Source organism: Mobula hypostoma, chromosome 8 (genome assembly GCF_963921235.1).
Source record: "Mobula hypostoma chromosome 8, sMobHyp1.1, whole genome shotgun sequence".
NCBI classification, from domain to species: domain Eukaryota; kingdom Metazoa; phylum Chordata; class Chondrichthyes; order Myliobatiformes; family Myliobatidae; genus Mobula; species Mobula hypostoma.
Genome location: NC_086104.1, coordinates 130,093,733 through 130,112,748, shown reverse-complemented (window position 1 = coordinate 130,112,748; position 19,016 = coordinate 130,093,733). Strand labels below are relative to the sequence as shown.

The 19,016-nt window shown below is 44.0% G+C and overlaps 2 protein-coding genes across 6 annotated transcripts in view; one reads left to right on the top strand and one right to left on the bottom strand.

The window, feature by feature from the left end:
- The window catches only part of zgc:152830 (uncharacterized protein LOC767682 homolog), a 76,603-nt gene extending 67,627 nt beyond the window's left edge, over positions 1–8,976 (bottom strand). Inside the window, exon 1 of the mRNA XM_063056833.1 lies at positions 8,905–8,976. Within this exon, the coding sequence (XP_062912903.1) occupies positions 8,905–8,930 (26 nt within the window). The 5' untranslated portion in view covers positions 8,931–8,976. The remainder of the gene's footprint in view (positions 1–8,904) is intronic.
- Positions 8,977–9,069: 93 nt separating this feature from the next.
- Positions 9,070–19,016, top strand: part of fahd2a (fumarylacetoacetate hydrolase domain containing 2A) — a 57,112-nt gene continuing 47,165 nt past the window's right edge. For 2 of the 5 annotated variants that reach the window (XM_063055286.1, XM_063055284.1), the window contains exon 1: positions 9,086–9,170. The gene's annotated coding sequence lies outside the window, so the exon portion shown is untranslated. Of the gene's footprint in view, positions 9,171–19,016 lie in introns of all 5 variants that reach the window. The other 3 variants (XM_063055288.1, XM_063055287.1, XM_063055290.1) reach the window with 3 other exon arrangements.

Genomic DNA, 19,016 nt, shown 5'->3' with positions numbered 1-19,016 from the left:
GTGAAAGAGATACAGGGCTGGAGAAGGGGAAAATCTGATAGGAGAGGACAGAAAACCAGGGAAGAAAGGGGGAGGAGCACCAAAGGAAGGTGATGGGCAGGTAAGGAGATATGGTGAGGGGGGAAAATGACAATTGGGAATGGTGAAGGGGGGGATTACCGTAAGTTTGAGAAATCAACATTGAGGGTGGTTGGAGTGTTAATGGGTGGGTTAGTGAGTGAATGTGTTGATCAGCCTCACTGCTTGGGGAAAGTAATATTTGTTGAGTCTGGTGGTCCTGGCGTTAATGCTACGTAATTTCATCCTTAATGGGAGCAGGACCTTGGGCGGGGTGGGATATTACTGGCCCTTTTCTGACACCTTTCTGCATACATCTCCTTGATGGCAGTTAAGCTGGTGTTGGTGATGCTTCAATAATAAGCAGTTTTGTGATAACTTTTACTGCCGCTATCTTCAGATTTGTTATGTATGTAATCTGTCTTCATCTTTGCAGCCTTGACATTCATCTCACAGCTTGCTCTTCCATTATGAAAGCAACTCCAATTAATAAAACTGCACTATACAGATATAAAAGCTATCTATATAAACAAGTCCATTTCTTTTCACAATGCCATCATTTAAATGCAAAGTTCTGCAATCCCAATTCAATTTCCACACAAACAATATTAATTTATCCAGAGTATCACACACAAAATGTTGAAGGAACTCAGCAGGTCAGGCAGGATTTATGGAAGAAATAAGCAGTCAAAACTTCAGGCCAAAATCCTTGTTCAGGACTGGAAAGGAAGGGGGAAGAAGCCAGAATAAGGTGGTGGGGGAACGGGAAGGAATACAAGCTGGCGAGACCAGGTGATGGGGAAGGTGGTGAAGTAAAAAGTTATGAGGGGATAGGTGGACAAGGTAAAGGGCTGAAGGAGGAATGTGAATGGGTGGATTTTCTGGCTTCTTTCCAGTCCCAATGAAGGGTCTCAGCCCAAAATTTATTTGACTCCTTATTCCTTCCCCACAGGTGCTGCCTGACCTGCTGAGAATTTTGTATACGTTACTCTGGATTTCCAACATCTGCAGAATCTCATGTTATTAACTTATCCAAGCCAACAAAGGAGTACAGTTAAATCACCCAAGCCTACTGGTAAGATTGGAGATAAAATTGCACCATTCCTACTCAGAGGACTGTAATCAACCTTGGACCCAGTTTGATAGTCTTAAGGCAATAGCTTGAATTTTGAATTTTCCTATCAGGAAAATGAACTCTAATCATATCAAATTACTTACAAATTAGATATTGTTCCAATTTTAAGCACAATGCAGTTTGTGTTGCGGTAAACCTTAACTAACTAAACAATTAAACAATTAAGACTTGCAAGTGAGCAGCAGCTATTTCTAATTACTATCGTATCTTTCAAAATTTTGCATGATCACTAATGAATAATTTTCACACCAACAGAAAGACTCTGGCATATTTCAAACTCTAAGTTAGTAATCAGCAATTTTTAAAAGAATACAACACATCAAGGGCAAACAACAGCTTAATATGGTTATCAATACTCAGGACAGAAATTACCAAATAGCTGCTGCTCACTTGTAAGTCTTAATTGTTTAATTAGTTAAGGTTTTCCACAGCACAAACTACACCATGAACGGCTGTACCAAACAATTGCCATTTTGCAAATAATGTGACATAATGTTTAGAGTTCATTTGAATTTTCCTGACAGCAAAAATTCAGGCTATTGCCTTAGGAATATTAAACTGGGTCCAAAGTTGTCCTCTGATAAGAAGGAATGGTGCAATTTTACCCTCAATCTTGACAGTAGATTTAATGATTACTGTTGTATTCCAAGCACACAAGATTTATGACAGCAATAAGTTGCAACATGCTTAGTAAAGGCAAACAACTTGTGGAAATAAATCGACCAAATTAATTCTCTACCAAGTCTTTCAAAGCACAATATTGCAATCATTCTGACAATGTGGAGCATCACAAAATAGGTACTACAGCAACACACAAAATGCTGGAGGAACTCAGCTAGTCAGTTAGTATCTATAGAAATGAATGAATAGTCTACAGTTCCAGCTGAGACCCTCTTCAGGAACCACTTCCATTCAGATGTCTCATTATTTCTTCCTTGATTATAGGTTCAATCATTTTCCAACTACACACATTAAGCTAACTGGTCTATAGTCTTTTGATAAACAGTGATGACATTCACTATCTTCCAATCTGCCGAGACCTGCCCAGAATCCAAAGAATTTTGGTAAACTATCATAAATTTGTCTATTATGAGTTTTGCCATTACTTTCATTACCTTGGGATGCATCCCATCAGATTCAGGAGACTTATCTACCTTTAGATCCACTACTTTGCTCATCACTACCTCCTCATGACAAAAATTGTATGAAGGTACTCACCTCCCACCCTCTTTGATGTGTTAAACTTGTCCTAAACAGTGAACACCAACAGAAAATATTCACTCAAAGCATCAGCCATTCCCATATGATACTGAAGAGTTTCAGCCCGAAACATCGACTGTTTACTCTTTTCCTTAAATGCTGCCTAACCTGCTGAGTACCTCCAGCATTTTGTGTGCATTACTTTGATTTCCAGCATCTGCAGACCTTCTCTTGTTTGCGTTTCCGTCTTATCCAAAATTAACTTTCACATTTTACCTTCCAAGGGACCCTATGGTCACTCTGGCTACCCTTTTTTGTTTTATATAGTTATAAAAGCTTTACTATCCGTTTCTATGTTTTGTGCTAGTTTACATTCATAATCTATTTTCTCCTTCTGCTTGCTTAATGGTTGATTTTGAGGTTTTTAAATCTTCCAATTACCCACTACTCTTGGCAACTTAGTATGCATGAGCTTTAAATTTGATATTTTCATGTTTCCTTAGTTATCCAAGGCTGGTTCTCCCTAACCTTACTGTCCTCACTTTTTAACAGAAGTATACTTTTGTTGAGAATCAATCGTGAAAAAATCTCCTTAAAGTCTTCCACTTGTATGGGGTTTCTTCTTTTATGTTACTGCTAAGGCTAATATTAAATGGTTTCTTTGTTATGTTAACTGCTGAGAAAGTGCTTCTCTCTCACAGCTTGTTTGGGTTACGTTATTGATAAGAGCATTGTATTCATTTGCTAACCAATTGGGATAGATGTTATTCTTTCTTGTGTGTCTGTAAGCTATTGTTTCGCAGGCTTTAGGACAGAAGGCGATGGGGAGAGAGAGAGAGAGGAGACGCGATGCTGTAAGCTGGGTGGTGGGACGGACCCCAAGCGGCAGTCTGAGGCCCAGGGTCTTCGGTGAGAAGAGGAGATGAAGACAGACTTGTGTGGAACGCCTGGGTGACCACCATGGTTGGTCCCAGGCAGTGGGTCGAGGAGGTCGGAGAGGATCGAATGGTGGAAAGAAGACTCCGTTAATTGAGTTCCAACTGTTGTGCACGAGGTGGTTGAACTTTGATAAGTTTGGCGCCTTTTACTTTCCTTTTATATTTTATCTCTATTAATTACATAGTTCCAGTAAGATCTATAAAGTGTAATCATTTAATCACATATGCTGTATTGTCTGTTATTTGGCGGGGTGGGGTACATCACACAGCATCCACACAAACTTGATTACCCAGTTTGGCGGGGTCGAAGGTTGCTCCCCCTAGACGAAAGCGAGCTGAGCGAGCCTAAGGCTTACCAGGGGACTACACCCTATTCCTTAACCGTATGAGCATATAGTCTATGTTCCCACTCTACCCTAGCTAACTCCTCCCTCATACCATTATAGTGAGCCCTGTTTAGACGTAATACACTGGTTTTAGATCAAACTATTGCACCTTCCACTTTTATGAAAAATTCAATCATACTGTGATTACTCTTGCCAAGGTGATCCCTAACTACAAGGTCATTAATTCTACCTGTCTCAGTGTACAGGACTAGAGAGATTTTTCCTTGTAGGTTCATTGAGTTGCTGTTCAAGAATGTTATCACAGATGTATTCTATGAAGTTGTTCTCAAGAATGCCTTAATTAATTTGATTCACCTAATCTACGTGCAAGTTAAAAGTCCTTCAGATGTACTTTAATTTTTACATTATTTAATACCATAAAACATAGAATTAGGCTATATCACCCATGAGATCCACTCCACCGTTCCATCATGACTGATTTATTATCCCTCTCAATCCCATTCTCCTGTCTTCTCCCCGTAACATTTGATGCCCCAACTAATCAAGAACCTATCATTTGACATCCTGACTAATCAACCATCTTTTGCCAATGCCACTATAATGATATTATTCTATAGACCACACACAATTTCCGCCAGTAATTTTTCCCCCTTCACCATTCCTAATCCTTACCCAGGAGAACTAAACATTCTGCTCCGTAAATCTTACATTGTCTCTCACCATCACTGAGATTATTAATTAGGAGTGCTACCCCACCTCCCTTACCTTCCTGCCTATCATTCCATATTACCCAATACACTTGGATATTTAATTTCCCACCATCTCCACCCTGCAACCACATTTCTATAATGGCCACTAAATCATACCCCTTGTACTGATTTGTGCCACAAATGCACAAGAGCTTGTTTTGAATATCATTAGTATTCAGATCAAGTACTCTTACACCCACTGATTGTCCTTATTGTGTCCAGTAACCTTGGTGTCATTTGCATTTGACTTTTCTGTACTCCTGACTTTTCTCTTTTCGAATTTTGTTTTGGTCCCTGCTTTCCTTTCCTATCTTTCTGCCCGGATTCCCATTTTCCCCTGCCATATTACTTTAAACCCTCTTCAACCCTAGCAAACATTTCTCCCGGAACAACGATCCTCATCCTGACTAGGGTGTAGACGGTCAAGTTTGTACTGGTCACACCTACCCCAGAACCAGTTCCAGTGCCTCAGGAATCTGAAACCACTCCCTTCTGCACCACTGCTCAAGCCACATTCATCTTAACTACACTGCTTTGTCACCTTGACTAGCATGCGGTACAGGCAGCAATCCTGAGATTGAGGTCCTACATTTTAATTTATCTCCAAGATCCCTAAATTTGGGTGTAGGACCTCCTCCCACTCTTTTCCTATACGCACAACTAGTTTTTTCAGCCTCCCCTTCCACAATGCTCCTCAGCCACTCTGAGATATGTGTGACCCTCACACCTGGAAGGCAATACACCAACTGGGAGTCCCACTTGCAGCCACAGACACAGAAGGAACAGACCATAGGAATGCTTCTGCATCACAATGATTAAGTTTTACAGGGGTCATAAACTTCTATTACCCACAATTACTGTTCTTTTATCACTTCCTTCACTGAAGCCCTTTGAGATTATGCCAGCTGTGGGAAAATCATCCCTCTTGTGTTTCTTGATCTCATCACTCAAGATTCAGTGTCATGCAACTCAACCAATTTGATTTGGCCCATGTCTTCATTAACCAGGTCCAATACTTGTTTTGTTATTGAATCTTGCTCCTCTTTACACAAGTCAGCTGGTTTATGGGGATGTGGCCAGAGTTAGTTGGGGTGCAGTTAGTATTGGTTGGTGTATGCAGGCCTTCGGACATTAAGATTACAGTTAAGGGTAATGTTGGGGTGTGATTGTGTGGGGCAGTGGGAAAATCATCTCTCAGATTTACTTGCAAAGCAGTAAAACTGAAGCTATGTTTTACTGCTTTGCATGAAGTTTTTTTATGTTTTACATATTAAAATCATTAGTCAGTTAAAAAAAATGCAGGCAAATTAAGTAGCTATATAATTGCATCTTAGTCGGCCAGTGGTGTATTGGCATTCACACTGGACTTTGAAGCGAGTGGTCCAGGGTTCGAATCTGGCTGGCTCCTTGCCAGCTATCCATCCTTGCCTGGGCGAGGGTGTCTAGTGATCAAAGACCAAAATACTTGAAGACCCCAGGTTATATTACTAATGATGTGTCCCAGTGCACACGCAGTTAATTCAGCCAAGTGGTGTCGGACCAGGTTAATGAAAGGCATGGGCCAGATTAAAGTAGCTCCACAACTTATCTGCCACATGCCTCCTAATACTAAACTCCAACCCTATCTCCCCCATCCCTACCCTTAACCCTAACATCCAAGGGCCCGCACACCAACTAACCTGGACCCCATCCCAACTAACCCTAGCCACACACTCACAAATGAGGTGACTTGTCTCAAGAGGAGGAAGATCCCAATAAAGGCAAGTATTGGACCTGGCTAATGAAGACGTGGGACAGATCATATTAGCACGGTTGTGTGACACTGAATCTCAAGTAACAAGATAAAGAAGCACCAGGGGGATGATTTTCCCACTGCCCACATAATCACACCCCAACATTACCCTTAACTGTAATCTTAACGTCCAAAGGCCTGCACACACCAACTAACACTAACCGGACCCCGTCTAACCCTGGCCACATCCCCACAAACCAGCTAACTTGCGTAAAGAGGAAGATCCAATAAATGCAAGTATTGGACCTGGGTAACGAAGGCATGGGCCAAATCAAATTGGCTGAGTTGCATGACACTGAATCTTGAGTGATGAGATCAAGAAACACAAGGAGGATGATTTTCCCACAGCTCGCATAATCTCAAACAGGCAAATGCTAAAGAAACGACATCCAATGCACCATAAACCGCAGAGAACACCACACACAGAGGCAGCACGGAGACTGATTCGTCTCCCCATTATCTAGTATCTAGCCAAGTTAATCGTATTTCCCTACTCTTGGGCTCTAGCTTTCTCCCACATCCACCTTGAGCTCGAAAAATCACTCAGGTATCACAAAATCATTTATCCTGCATCCTATACCTTATATGCCATTACCAAATCAGCACTACAAAACAAGTCCACAAGGACAGCACCATTAAGTTAACTACAACTCTGTCTATAAGAAGGGTCAGAGCTGTCTCTATTTCCTGAGGAGACTGAGGTCCTTTAACATCTGCCGGACGATGCTGAGGATGTTCTACGAGTCTGTGGTGGCCAGTGCTATCATGTCTGCTGTTGTGTGCTGGGGCAGCAGGCTGAGGGTAACAGACACCAACAGAATCAACAAACTCATTCGTAAGGCCAGTGATGTCGTGGGGATGGAACTGGACTCTCTGACGGTGGTGTCTGAAAAGAGGATGCTGTCCAAGCTGCATGCCATCTTGGACAATGTCTCCCACCCACTACATAATGTACTGGGTGGGCACAGGAGGACATTCAGCCAGAGACTCATTCCACCGAGATGCAACATTGAGCGTCATAGGAAGTCATTCCTGCCTGTGGCCATCGAACTTTACAACTCCTCCCTTGGAGGGTCAGACACCCTGAGCCAATAGGCTGGTCCTGGACTTATTTCCTGGCATAATTTACATATTATTCATTTACATATGAGTCCTGAGGAAGGGTCTCGGCCTGAAACGTCGACTGCACCTCTTCCTACAGATGCTGCTTGGCCTGCTGCGTTCACCAGCAACTTTGATGTGTGTTGCTTGAATTTCCAGCATCTGCAGAATTCTTGTTGTTTACATATTATTTATTTATGGTTTATATTGCTATTTAATTACTTACGGTGCAACTGTAACGAAAACCAATTTCCCCCGGGATCAATACAGTATAACTATGACTCTGCTCATTCATGAAGCTAAATTTTAACTTTAAAATCTTTGGTCTCCATTGTCCAAGACTAGATCCTTGAAATATCTATTTTTTCTTCCCGTATCCACTTTGAGTCCAAAAGATCAATCAGATATCACAAAATTATTTATCCTGAAAACTATCAATTGATATCAGCATATTGTGGCGACCCACTTTCTAGCACACGCAGGCAGAGGGCCGACCCCAAAAAGGGCGCCAGGCCATCTTCACCATCAGGGGGGAAATCCCGTGCGCGGAAAGGGTCTGAGAATATGCATTCCCCCACAGCAGTCCCGCCCCAGGGAGGGCGGGAACGGGAAGGCTTTAAAGCGGGCCGCGAAGTTTGAATAAACCTTTTTATCGCAACTCCAACTCACCGACTCCGTGTGGTTATTCCAACGCTGTGTGTAGCACACCGCTACAATATAAATAATACAATGGGTAAAATGAATTAAGAACAATGGAAGCTGGAAATGACCCAACTTTGGAGATAATTGAAGTAACACACACAAAAATGCTGCCTGGCCTGCTGAGTTCCTCCAGCATTTTGTGTGTGTTACTTGGATTTCCAGTATCTGCCAATGTTCCCTTGTTCAGATAATTAACATTTAGGTCAACCTTTCAGCAGAATGGAAAAGCAAACAGCGCAATTTGAAGATTTCCTCTCCATCCAGAAGGTTGTTTAAGTTTTAACTTATCAGGCTGACGTTGTTGTTTAAATAGCTTTTTGTATGACTACTTGAAATATTACAGCACAGGAAGCTGAAGCCCTAAACACAGGGAAAAAAGGATTAACATAGTTAGATGCTCAGTACAGATAATGGGCAGACGAATCAGCCTCCATGCTGTCTAACCACGAAAACATTCCGTAAAAAAAATGAAGTAAAATTTACTTCATTAGCAAGAAAGAGAAGTGCAAAACAAAAAAATGGCTACAAACTCAAAAACGAAAGGAAAACTTTACCAGAATTTTGATGTGCTGGTAACTTGCGCTTTTTTTTATTATTATTACGTATATTTGAAAACGATGTTTCATTTATGCGAAGTCATCCCAACTGCAGCAATATATCCTTAAACCATTCAGCAAATGCACTGATTTGGCACAAACTGCTCTGAAGTACAGCGTCCAGCAGAGAAGGGTAGTGGGGCTCCCGCCTGCGCTTCGGGGGCTAGGAGAAGCCCCATCAACAACCCTGCCATGCCTGTGCCGGTACATGGACCCAAATTCGGGGCAGAGCCATTAACATGAACGCATCAGTTTAGCAGGCGCACGACAAACCACCTGAAGCTCACCTCAAATCAACTCTCTCACCCGCCATCGCCGCCACCGCTCGCGCAACGCCGTCTGTCCGCGGGAACGGCGGCCTGCCCCCTATTTATCGGTTTCCACTGCTCGACCCGCCCACCTCGCACTCTCATTGGCTGCGATACGCATTCCAATTTGATTGGCGGCCGGCTAGCAAATTGGCTGGTTAATTAATGGACCGGGTTATGATTGCTTAGCGCTTGCCTTCTAGCTTTATATGGATGTCGTTGTCCGCTAACGGCTGAGATTAGAGGTAAAAGTGCTTAAACTTCCCGTTCTTGAGGTTGGAGCATTTCCAGATAAGGCTTAATCTGTTTGTAAAGGCGCGGATCGAGGAGAATAGCAAGCGATTTGCTTTCTGATGAGGTTAAACAGGCACCGGGGCCTGTCGAGATCGGGGATCCCCGCGCTACCTTGGTTCTGTCGATCCGAACCAGTGAGCTCACTGTAAATGTGCATTACACGTGAAATGTCAATTTGCATCCAAATCAAATTAATGGACGCAGATGTAGGAATTCCCTACTGTGTATTCGGCCTGAAGTCCAATTAGATCAGCACTATCTCATCCCCAAATGCTTTTCCCACCCAGCATCAAAGGCTCCCGCTGACTCAGACAATTGCTTATGTTGTGCAGTTTCTCAGGGTGGCCGATGGTTCAAATTAAAATAGTTCAATTTAAAATACGAGAATGTATACAGTATACAATCTGAAATTCTTAATCTTTACAGGCATCCACGAAACAAGGGTTTAAACTCGAGTTGCAGGGGAATGGGAACCAGAGAGCTGGAGCTGGAGAGGTCATGGGAACATGTTGTTAACTTTACATTCAAACATAGGAACACACATAAAAGTTGCAGGTAGGAAGGGATTGAACAAGGGGGGATAAAACCGTGTCGAGGTATGCAGAAACGAGTTCGGTGGGGCAGGAGCAAGCTGAGACAATAGGTCGGCCAGGACATGCAGGTTTGTGGATCTTGGGTAGGAGGTAGAAACTGGAAGTGCGAGGTGTGGGAACTATAAGGTTGGTAGCAGTGGATGGGAGATCCCCTGAGCGGATAAAGTCGGTGATGGTGTGGGAGACAATGGCCTGGTGCTCCTTAGTGGGGTCACGATCGAGGGGTAAATAAGAGGAGGTATCCGCGAGTTGTCGCTGTGCCTCGGCAAGGTAGAGGTCAGTACGCCAGACTACAACAGCACCCCCCTTGCCTGCTCTGGATCTCTTTATCGCTAACTGCCGCCGGGACATCAACCGTCTCGACTTCACCGCACCTTGTCCCCATTCCAACCTCACTCCTTCGGAACGCTCTGCTCTCCACTCCCTCCGCACTAATCCTAACATTATTAAACCCGCCGATAAGGGGGGTGCTGTTGTAGTCTGGCGTACTGACCTCTACCTTGTCGAGGCACAGCGACAACTCGCGGATACCTCCTCTTATTTACCCCTCGATCGTGACGCCAGTAAGGAGCACCAGGCTATTGTCTCCCACACCATCACCGACTTTATCCGCTCAGGGGATCTCCCATCCACTGCTACCAACCTTATAGTTCCCACACCTCGCACTTCCCGTTTCTACCTCCTACCCAAGATCCACAAACCTACCTGTCCTGGACGACCTATTGTCTCAGCTTGCTCCTGCCCCACCGAACTCGTTTCTGCATACCTCGACACGGTTTTATCCCCCCTTGTTCAATCCCTTCCTACCTATGTTCGTGACACTTCTCACGCTCTTAAACTTTTCGATGATTTTAAGTTCCCTGGCCCCCACCGCTTTATTTTCACCATGGATGTCCAGTCCCTATATACTTCCATCCCCCCATCAGGAAGGTCTCAAAGCTCTACGCTTCTTTTTGGATTCCAGACCTAATCAGTTCCCCTCTACCACCACTCTGCTCCGTCTAGCGGAATTAGTCCTTACTCTTAATAATTTCTCCTTTGACTCCTCCCACTTCCTCCAAATTAAAGGTGTGGCTATGGGCACCCGTGTGGGTCCTAGCTATGCCTGCCTTTTTGTTGGGTTTGTGGAACAATCTATGTTCCGTGCCTATTCTGGTATCTGTCCCCCACTTTTTCTTCGCTACATCGACGACTGCATTGGCGCTGCTTCCTGCACGCATGCAGAGCTCGTTGACTTTATTAACTTTGCCTCCAACTTTCACCCTGCCCTCAAGTTTACCTGGTCCATTTCCGACACCTCCCTCCCCTTTCTAGATCTTTCTGTCTCTATCTCTGGAGACAGCTTATCCACTGATGTCTACTATAAGCCTACTGACTCTCACAGCTATCTGGACTATTTCTCTTCTCACCCCGTCTCTTGCAAAAACGCCATCCCCTTCTTGCAATCCCTCCGTCTTCGCCGCATCTGCTCTCAGGATGAGGCTTTTCATTCTAGGACGAGGGAGATGTCTTCCTTTTTTAAAGAAAGGGGCTTCCCTTCCTCAACTCTGCTCTTAAATGCATCTCCCCCATTTCACGTACATCTGCTCTCACTCCATCCTCCCGCCACCCCACTAGGAATAGGGTTCCCCTGGTCCTCACCTACCACCCCGCCAGCCTCCGGGTCCAACATATTATTCTCCTTAACTTCCGCCACCTCCAAAGGGATCCCACCACTAAGCACATCTTTCCCTCCACCCCCCCGCATTCCGAGGGATCGCTCCCTACGCGACTCCCTTGTCCATTCGTCCCCCCCATCCCTCCCCACTGATCTCCCTCCTGGCACTTATCCGTGTAAGCGGAACAAGTGCTACACATGCCCTTACACTTCCTCCCTTACCACCATTCAGGGCCCCAGACAGTCCTTCCAGGTGAGGCAACACTTCACCTGTGAGTCGGCTGGGGTGATATACTGCGTCCGGTGCTCCCGATGTGGCCTTTTATATATTGGTGAGACCCGACAGAGACTGGGAGACCGCTCTGCTGAACACCTATGCTCTGTCCACCAGAGAAAGCAGGATCTCCCAGTGGCCACACATTTTAATTCCACATCCCATTCCCATTCTGACATGTCTATCCACGGCCTCCTCTACTGTAAAGATGAAGCCACACTCAGGTTGGAGGAACAACACTTTATATTCCGTCTGGGTAGCCTCCAACCTGATGGCATGAACATCGACTTCTCTAACTTCCGCTAATGCCCCACCTCCCCCTCGTACCCCATCTGTTATTTATTTTTATACACACATTCTTTCTCTCACTCTCCTTTTTCTCCTTCTGTCCCTCTGAATATACCCCTTGCCCCATCCTCTGGGTCCCCCCCCCTTGTCTTTCTTCCCGGACCTCCTGTCCCATGATCTTCTGGTATCCCTTTTGCCTATCACCTGTCCAGCTCTTGGCTCCATCCCTCCCCCTCCTGTCTTCTCCTATCATTTTGGATCTCCCCCTCCCCCTCCAACTTTCAAATCCCTTACTCACTCTTCCTTCAGTTAGTCCTGACGAAGGGTCTCGGCCTGAAACGTCGAATGCACCTCTTCCTACAGATGCTGCCTGGCCTGCTGCGTTCACCAGCAACTTTTATGTGTGTTGCTTGAATTTCCAGCATCTGCAGAATTCCTGTTGTATACAAACATAGGAATCGTCCTGCGAAGAGCCCTGAAGAAGGTTCTCAGCCTGAAATTGGAAGCTGCCTGACCGGCTGAGTTCCTCCAGCATTTTGTGTGTGCTGCAGGAATTGGAACGTTGAGCATGGTGGGAATAATGCTCTGAGTCACATCTATTTCAATGCAAGGCATGTTGTGGGAAAGGCAGGTGAGCTGAGGGTATGGATCAACATGTGAAATTGTGACATTGTAGCCTTTAGTGAGATTTGTTTGCAGGAGGGGTAGGACTGGCAGCTCAATGTTCTGGGGTTCCGTTATTTTAGACATGGTAGAGGAGGAAGGATTAAAAGGGGAAGGGTGGCATTACTAGGGATTTAAGTGGGAGGGTCATAATGTAGTAAATTGCATAAGCAGATTTGTTGATGACACCAAGATTGGGGGGTGTAATAGATATCGAAGAAGACTATCAAAGCTTGCAACAGGATCTGCAGCAAATGGAAAAATGGGCTGAAAGATGGCAGATGGAATTTAATACAGACAAGTGTGAGGTGTTGCACTTTGGGAGGACAAACCAAGATCGGACTTGCAAAGTGAGTGTAGGGTACTTTGGAGTGTGATGGAAAAGAGTGATTTGGGAATACAGCTCCATAATTCATTAAAGGTGGTGTCACAGGTAGATAGGGACTTAAAGAGGACTTTTGGCGCATTGGCATTCATAAATCAATGTACTGAGTACAGAAGTTGGGTTGTTTTGTTGAAGTTATATAAGACGTTGGTGAGCCCTAATTTTGAGTGTTGTATGCAGTAACGGTAACCTACCAATAGGAAAGATATCAATAAGATTGAAAGAGTGCAGATAACATTTCAAAGAATATTGCCAGGACTGGAAGACCTCAGTTACAGAGAAAGTTTGAGTAGATAGGACTTTAGAACCTAGAGTATACGAGAATGAGGAGAAAATTGATAAAGGTATACTAAATTATGAGAATTCTAGATAGAGTAAGTGCAAGCAGGCTTTACAATGCAATTATGGAACATCTTGCCAGTTGAAGTGGTGAATGAGGGTTCTATTTCAACATTTAGGAGAAATTTGGATAGTTCCATGGATAGTAGGGGTATGGCTGGCTGTATAGAGTCTGGGCAGAATAATAGTTCAGAACCATTTAGATGGGCCAGAAGGTCTTATTTAGTGCTGCAGTGCTCTGTGACTGTAAGTAGATAGGAACAGATGACGAGAAGCTTTAGTTACAGAGGTAGATGGTGCAATGTCAGAAAGATGTAAAAAGAAACGTGGAAGGAGAAACGAAGAGAGATTTGGGGACAAAGTTCCAGACGGTTAGCCTTTGGCACCTGAAATCACAACAACCCTTGGTGGAACAATTAATACTTGGAATGATTGGAGAAGCCAGAATGGGAAGTGTAGCTATCACATGGGGATATAGGACTGGAGGAGATCACAGAGATAGGAGAGTCAAGGCAATAGATGAAATTGGAAACAACGGTGATAATTTTAAAATTGACGTACGATTTGTCGGATTGCAACAATCTACGGAAGTAACTTGGCATGTCGAGCGTTTTTTGGAGGGAACTGAATTGTCAATGTTTAGCATCAAAAACCATGCATCAGGATACAAAACTTCAACAAGTTCAGAAGTGATAAATAATTGTGAATCCTCTTTCTTATCTGCATTCACCATCAGCCCTGGCAATGCATTCAAGGCACCCAACACTTTATGTAAAACTAAACTTATTCTGCACATCTCCTTAACACTTTCTCCATCTCACTCTAAATATGTACCCTCTAGTGTTAGACATTTAGACCCTGAGGAATAAGATATCAGCAGTCTATCTCTGCCTCTTATAATTCTATAAGCTTTTATCCTAGCCTCCACTGCTCCAGAGGAAAAAAAACCTAATTTGACACACCTCTCCATATAGCACATGCATTCTAATTCAGGGAGCATCACAGTCAACGTCTTCTGCATCCTCTCCAAAGTTTCCATGTCCTTCCTATAATGGGGCAATCAAAATTGAATATGATACTTCAGATATGACTTCATCGTAGATTTATAAAACTTCAATGTAATCTCATAATTCTTGAACTTAATGCCTTGTCTAATAAAGGCAAGCATGCTATACATCTACTTTGCCACTCTATCAACTTGAGTGGCGGCTTTCAGGGAGCTATGGACTCAGATTCCAAGATCCCTCTCAACATGGATGTTATTAAGGATCCTTCCATTAACTGTGTAGACCAGCCAGCCGGTGTTGTAGTGACATCTGCACCGGACTTCGAGGCGAGTTGTTCTGGGTTTGAGTCCAGCCGGCTCTCTGCATGCTTTTCTTCTGTGCTGAACAGAGCATTTAGCTAGCAACTTGGCCTCCCAAAAAAAACCAGACAAATATTAAAGAAAGGGCAAGGTTGCTACAGAGAGGAGTAACAACATTATCTATGTACTTTACATTTGATCTGCCAAAATGCAACACTTCACACTTGCTTAGCTTAAACTCCATCTGCTATTTCTGAATGCCCATTTCTCAATCTAATCTACAGCCTTATCTGGGTTCTGGTTAATTGGGACACAACGAGCATCTTAATGACATGGTAAATTTTATTCTTAAAGTTAATGTCAAGGTTATTATTCCAGACCAACTCATACATAAAAATATAAACATATGCAAATTAGGATCAAGTATACGCTATTTGCCCTGAAACCTGCTCTGCCAGTTAACTAGAAATTAGAGGCATAGAGAAGTACAGTACCAAAGCAGGTCCTTCAGTCCATCTTGTCCATGCCGAAATCATTTAAATTACCTATTCCCATTGACCTGCACCGGGACCACAGCCCTCCATATCCCTACTATCCACGTACCGATCCAAACTTCGGTACTTGTGTTGCAGCTCATTCTCACAACCCTGTGAGTGAGCACGACTCCCCTCATGTTCTCCTTAAACTTCTCACTTGTCACCCTTAAGCCATGACCTCAGGTTGTAGACCCACCTAACCTCAATGGAAAAAGCCTGCTTGCATTTACCCTATCTATATCCCTCATAATTTTATATACCTCCATCAAATCTCCTCTCAATCTTCTACGCTCTAAAGAATATATTCAATCTTTCCTTATAACTCAGGTCCTCCGGACCCAGGAACATCTTTGTAAATTTTCTCTGTGCTCTTTCAAACTTAATATCCCTCCTGTAGGTAGGTGACGAAAACTGCATTTAATACTCCAAATTAGGCCTCAGCAATGTCTTATACAACTTCAGCATAACATCACATCTTCAGTACTCAATACATTGATTTATGAAGGCCAATGTGACAAAAATTTCTTTACAACCCCATCTGCCTGTGACACCACTCGCAATTAATTATGTACCTCTGTTCCCAGATCCCTGTACCTGGTTGGTCCTACCTAAGTGCAAAACCTTGCACTTGTCTGCATTGAATTCCATCTGCCATTTTTCAGCCCATTTTTCAACCCATTTTTCCAGCTGATGCAGATCCCTGTGCAAGCCATGATAGCCTTCCTCACTGTCCACTCCACCCCCAATCTAAGTGTCATCTGCATATTTGCTGATCTACTTAACCACATTATCATCCAGATCATTGATACAGAAGGCAATCAACAAAGGAGCCAGCACTAATCCCTGTGGTACTCCACTAGTCACAGAGGCAACTCTCTACTACCACTTTCTACATTGGCTTCTCCCACAAAGCCAATGTCCAATCCAATTTACTGCCTCATCCTGAAGGCCGAGCAACTGAACCTTTGTGACCAACCTCCCATATGGGACTTTGTCAAATGCCTTACTAAAGTCTATTTAGATAACATCCACTTCCTTTCCTTCATCCACTTTCCTGGTAATTTCCTTGAAAAACTCTGTAAGACTGGCCAGATGTGACCTACCGCACATGAAGCCATGCTGACTATCCTTAACCAGCACTTGTCTGTCCAAATACCTATATATCTGGACCCTTAGAACACCTTCCAATAACTTTCCCACAACTGATGTCAGACTCATCGGCCTGTAATTTGCCAGTTTATGTTTAGAGTCTTTCTTTAACAGCGGAACAACAATGGCTATCCTCCAACCCTCTGCTACCTCCCCTGTCACTAATGATAATTTAAAAATCTCTACTAGGGCTCTGGCAATTTCTGCACTTGCCTCCCGCAGGGAATGAGGGAACACCTTGTCAGGCCCTGAGGATTTATCCACCTTGATTTACCGCAGCATAGCAAATACCTTCTCCTCTGTAATTTGTACAGGGTCTATGAAGTTAATGCTGTTTTGTCTCACTTCTGTAGACTCTGTCTGTCTCCTGAGTAAATACTGAGGCAAAGGATTCATTTAAGAACTCATCTGTTTTAGCTCCACACATTGATTACCAGTGTGGTCTTTCAGAGTACCAATTTTGTCCCTTGCAATCCTTTTGCCCTTAACATATCTGTAGAATCCCTTAGGATTCTCCTTCACCTTGTCTGCTAGGGCAATTTCATACCTTCTTTTAGCCTTCCTGATTTATTTTTTAAATGTTCTCTTGCCTTTCTTATACTCCATAAGCACCTCATTTGTTCTTCCTTGCATATCCCTGCTATGCACCTCTTTTTTCTGTTAACCAGTGCCTCAATATTTCTAGATAATCAAGGTTCCCTACACATATTACCTTTACCTTTTAGTCTGCAGGCACGTGCAAGCTTTGTACTCTCAAAAACTCATTTTTGAAGTTCTCCATCTTATCAGCTGCACCTTTGCCAGAAAATAGCCTGTCACAATCCACACTTGCCAGGTCATCTCTGATGCCGTCAGAATTGGCCTTTCTCCAATCTAGAATCTCACCAACAGAGCAGACCTAGCTTTTTGCATATGTACTGATGGTATTGTGGTCACTAGGTACAAAATGTTCCCCTGCATAAACTTCTGTCTCCTGCTCTGTCTTGTCCCCTAAGTGCAGATCATACTGATGAATGAAACTTTCCTGAACATATTTGACAAACTCTACCCCATCTTATCCTTCTACAGTATGGGATTCCCAGTCAATATGTGGAAAGTTAAAATCACCTTCTATAACAACCAACAGGAATTCTGCAGATGCTGGAAATTCAAGCAACACACATCAAAGTTGCTGGTGAACGCAGCAGGCCAGGCAGCATCTGTAGGAAGAGGTGCAGTTGGCGTTTCAGGCCGAGACCCTTCGTCAGGACTAATTGATTAGAAGAGTGAGTAAGGGATTTGAAAGTTGGAGGGGGAGGGGGAGATCCAAAATGATAGGAGAAGACAGGAGGGGGAGGGATAGAGAAAAAAAAACTATCCCTCCCCCTCCTGTCTTCTCTTATCATTTTGGATCTCCCCCTCCCCCTCCAACTTTCAAATCCCTTACTCACTCTTCCTTCAGTTAGTCCTGACGAAGGGTCTCGGCCTGAAACGCCGACTGCACCTCTTCCTACAGATGCTGCCTGGCCTGCTGCGTTCACCAGCAACTTTGATGTGTGTTGCTTCTATAACAACCATGTGTCTCTTGCAACAGTTGCAATCTCTTTACAGATTTGTCCCTAGGACTGTTGGGTGGTCTGTAATATAGGCTCATTAGCATGGTCATACCATTCAGTTCCACCCATAATGCCTCACTGGTCAAGTAGTCCAGTCTGTCCTGATGGAGCATTGCTGTGACCAGTAATGCTACCCCTCCTCCTTTAATCCCTCCTGCTCTGTCACGACTAAAACAATGGAACCCTGGAATATTGAGCTGCTGCTCCTGCCCCTCATGCAACCAAGTCTTACGAATGGCTATAAAGTCATAATTCCAGGTGTTGCTCCATGCCCTGAGCTCATCCACCTTTCCTATGATACTTCTTGCGTTGAAGTATATGCAGCTCAGGACACTAGTCACACCATGCTCAACCTTTTGATTCCTGACTTTGTCTGAGTTCTTACCAACATCTGCCTCCATAACCTTTCCTCTAACTGTCCTGGCACTCTGGTTCCCATCCCCCTGCAGCTCTGGTTTAAACCTCACCGCACAACATTAACAAACCTCCCTGCTAGGATTTTAGTTCCCCCACCAGTTCAGGTGCAAACCATCCCTTCTGTACACGTCCCACCTTCCCTGGAATAGTGTCCAATGATCCAAAAATCTTATGCCCTCCCTCCTACACCAACACCTTAGCCACATATTAAACTGTATAATCTTCCTAGTTCTGGCCTCACGAGCACATAGCACGCTTTGCATCCTGAGATCACAACCCTGGAAGTCCTGCCCTTTAACTTAGCACCTAAACTCCCTGAACTCCCTATATAGAACTTCATCACTTGTCCTGCCCATGTCATTAGTACCTACATGGATCACAACCTCTGGATGTTCACCCTCCCACTTAAGAATGCTGTGGACTCAATTAGAGATTGAGTCCTGGGCTCTGGCCACCCCAGAAGCAACATAGCATTGGGGAATAACATCCTCGCTCACAGAACTGCCTGCCTGTTCCCCAAACTAATGAATCCCTCATCGTCACAGTGGGCCTTTTCTGTCCCCCTTCCCTTCTGTGTCACTAGAGCCAGACTCAT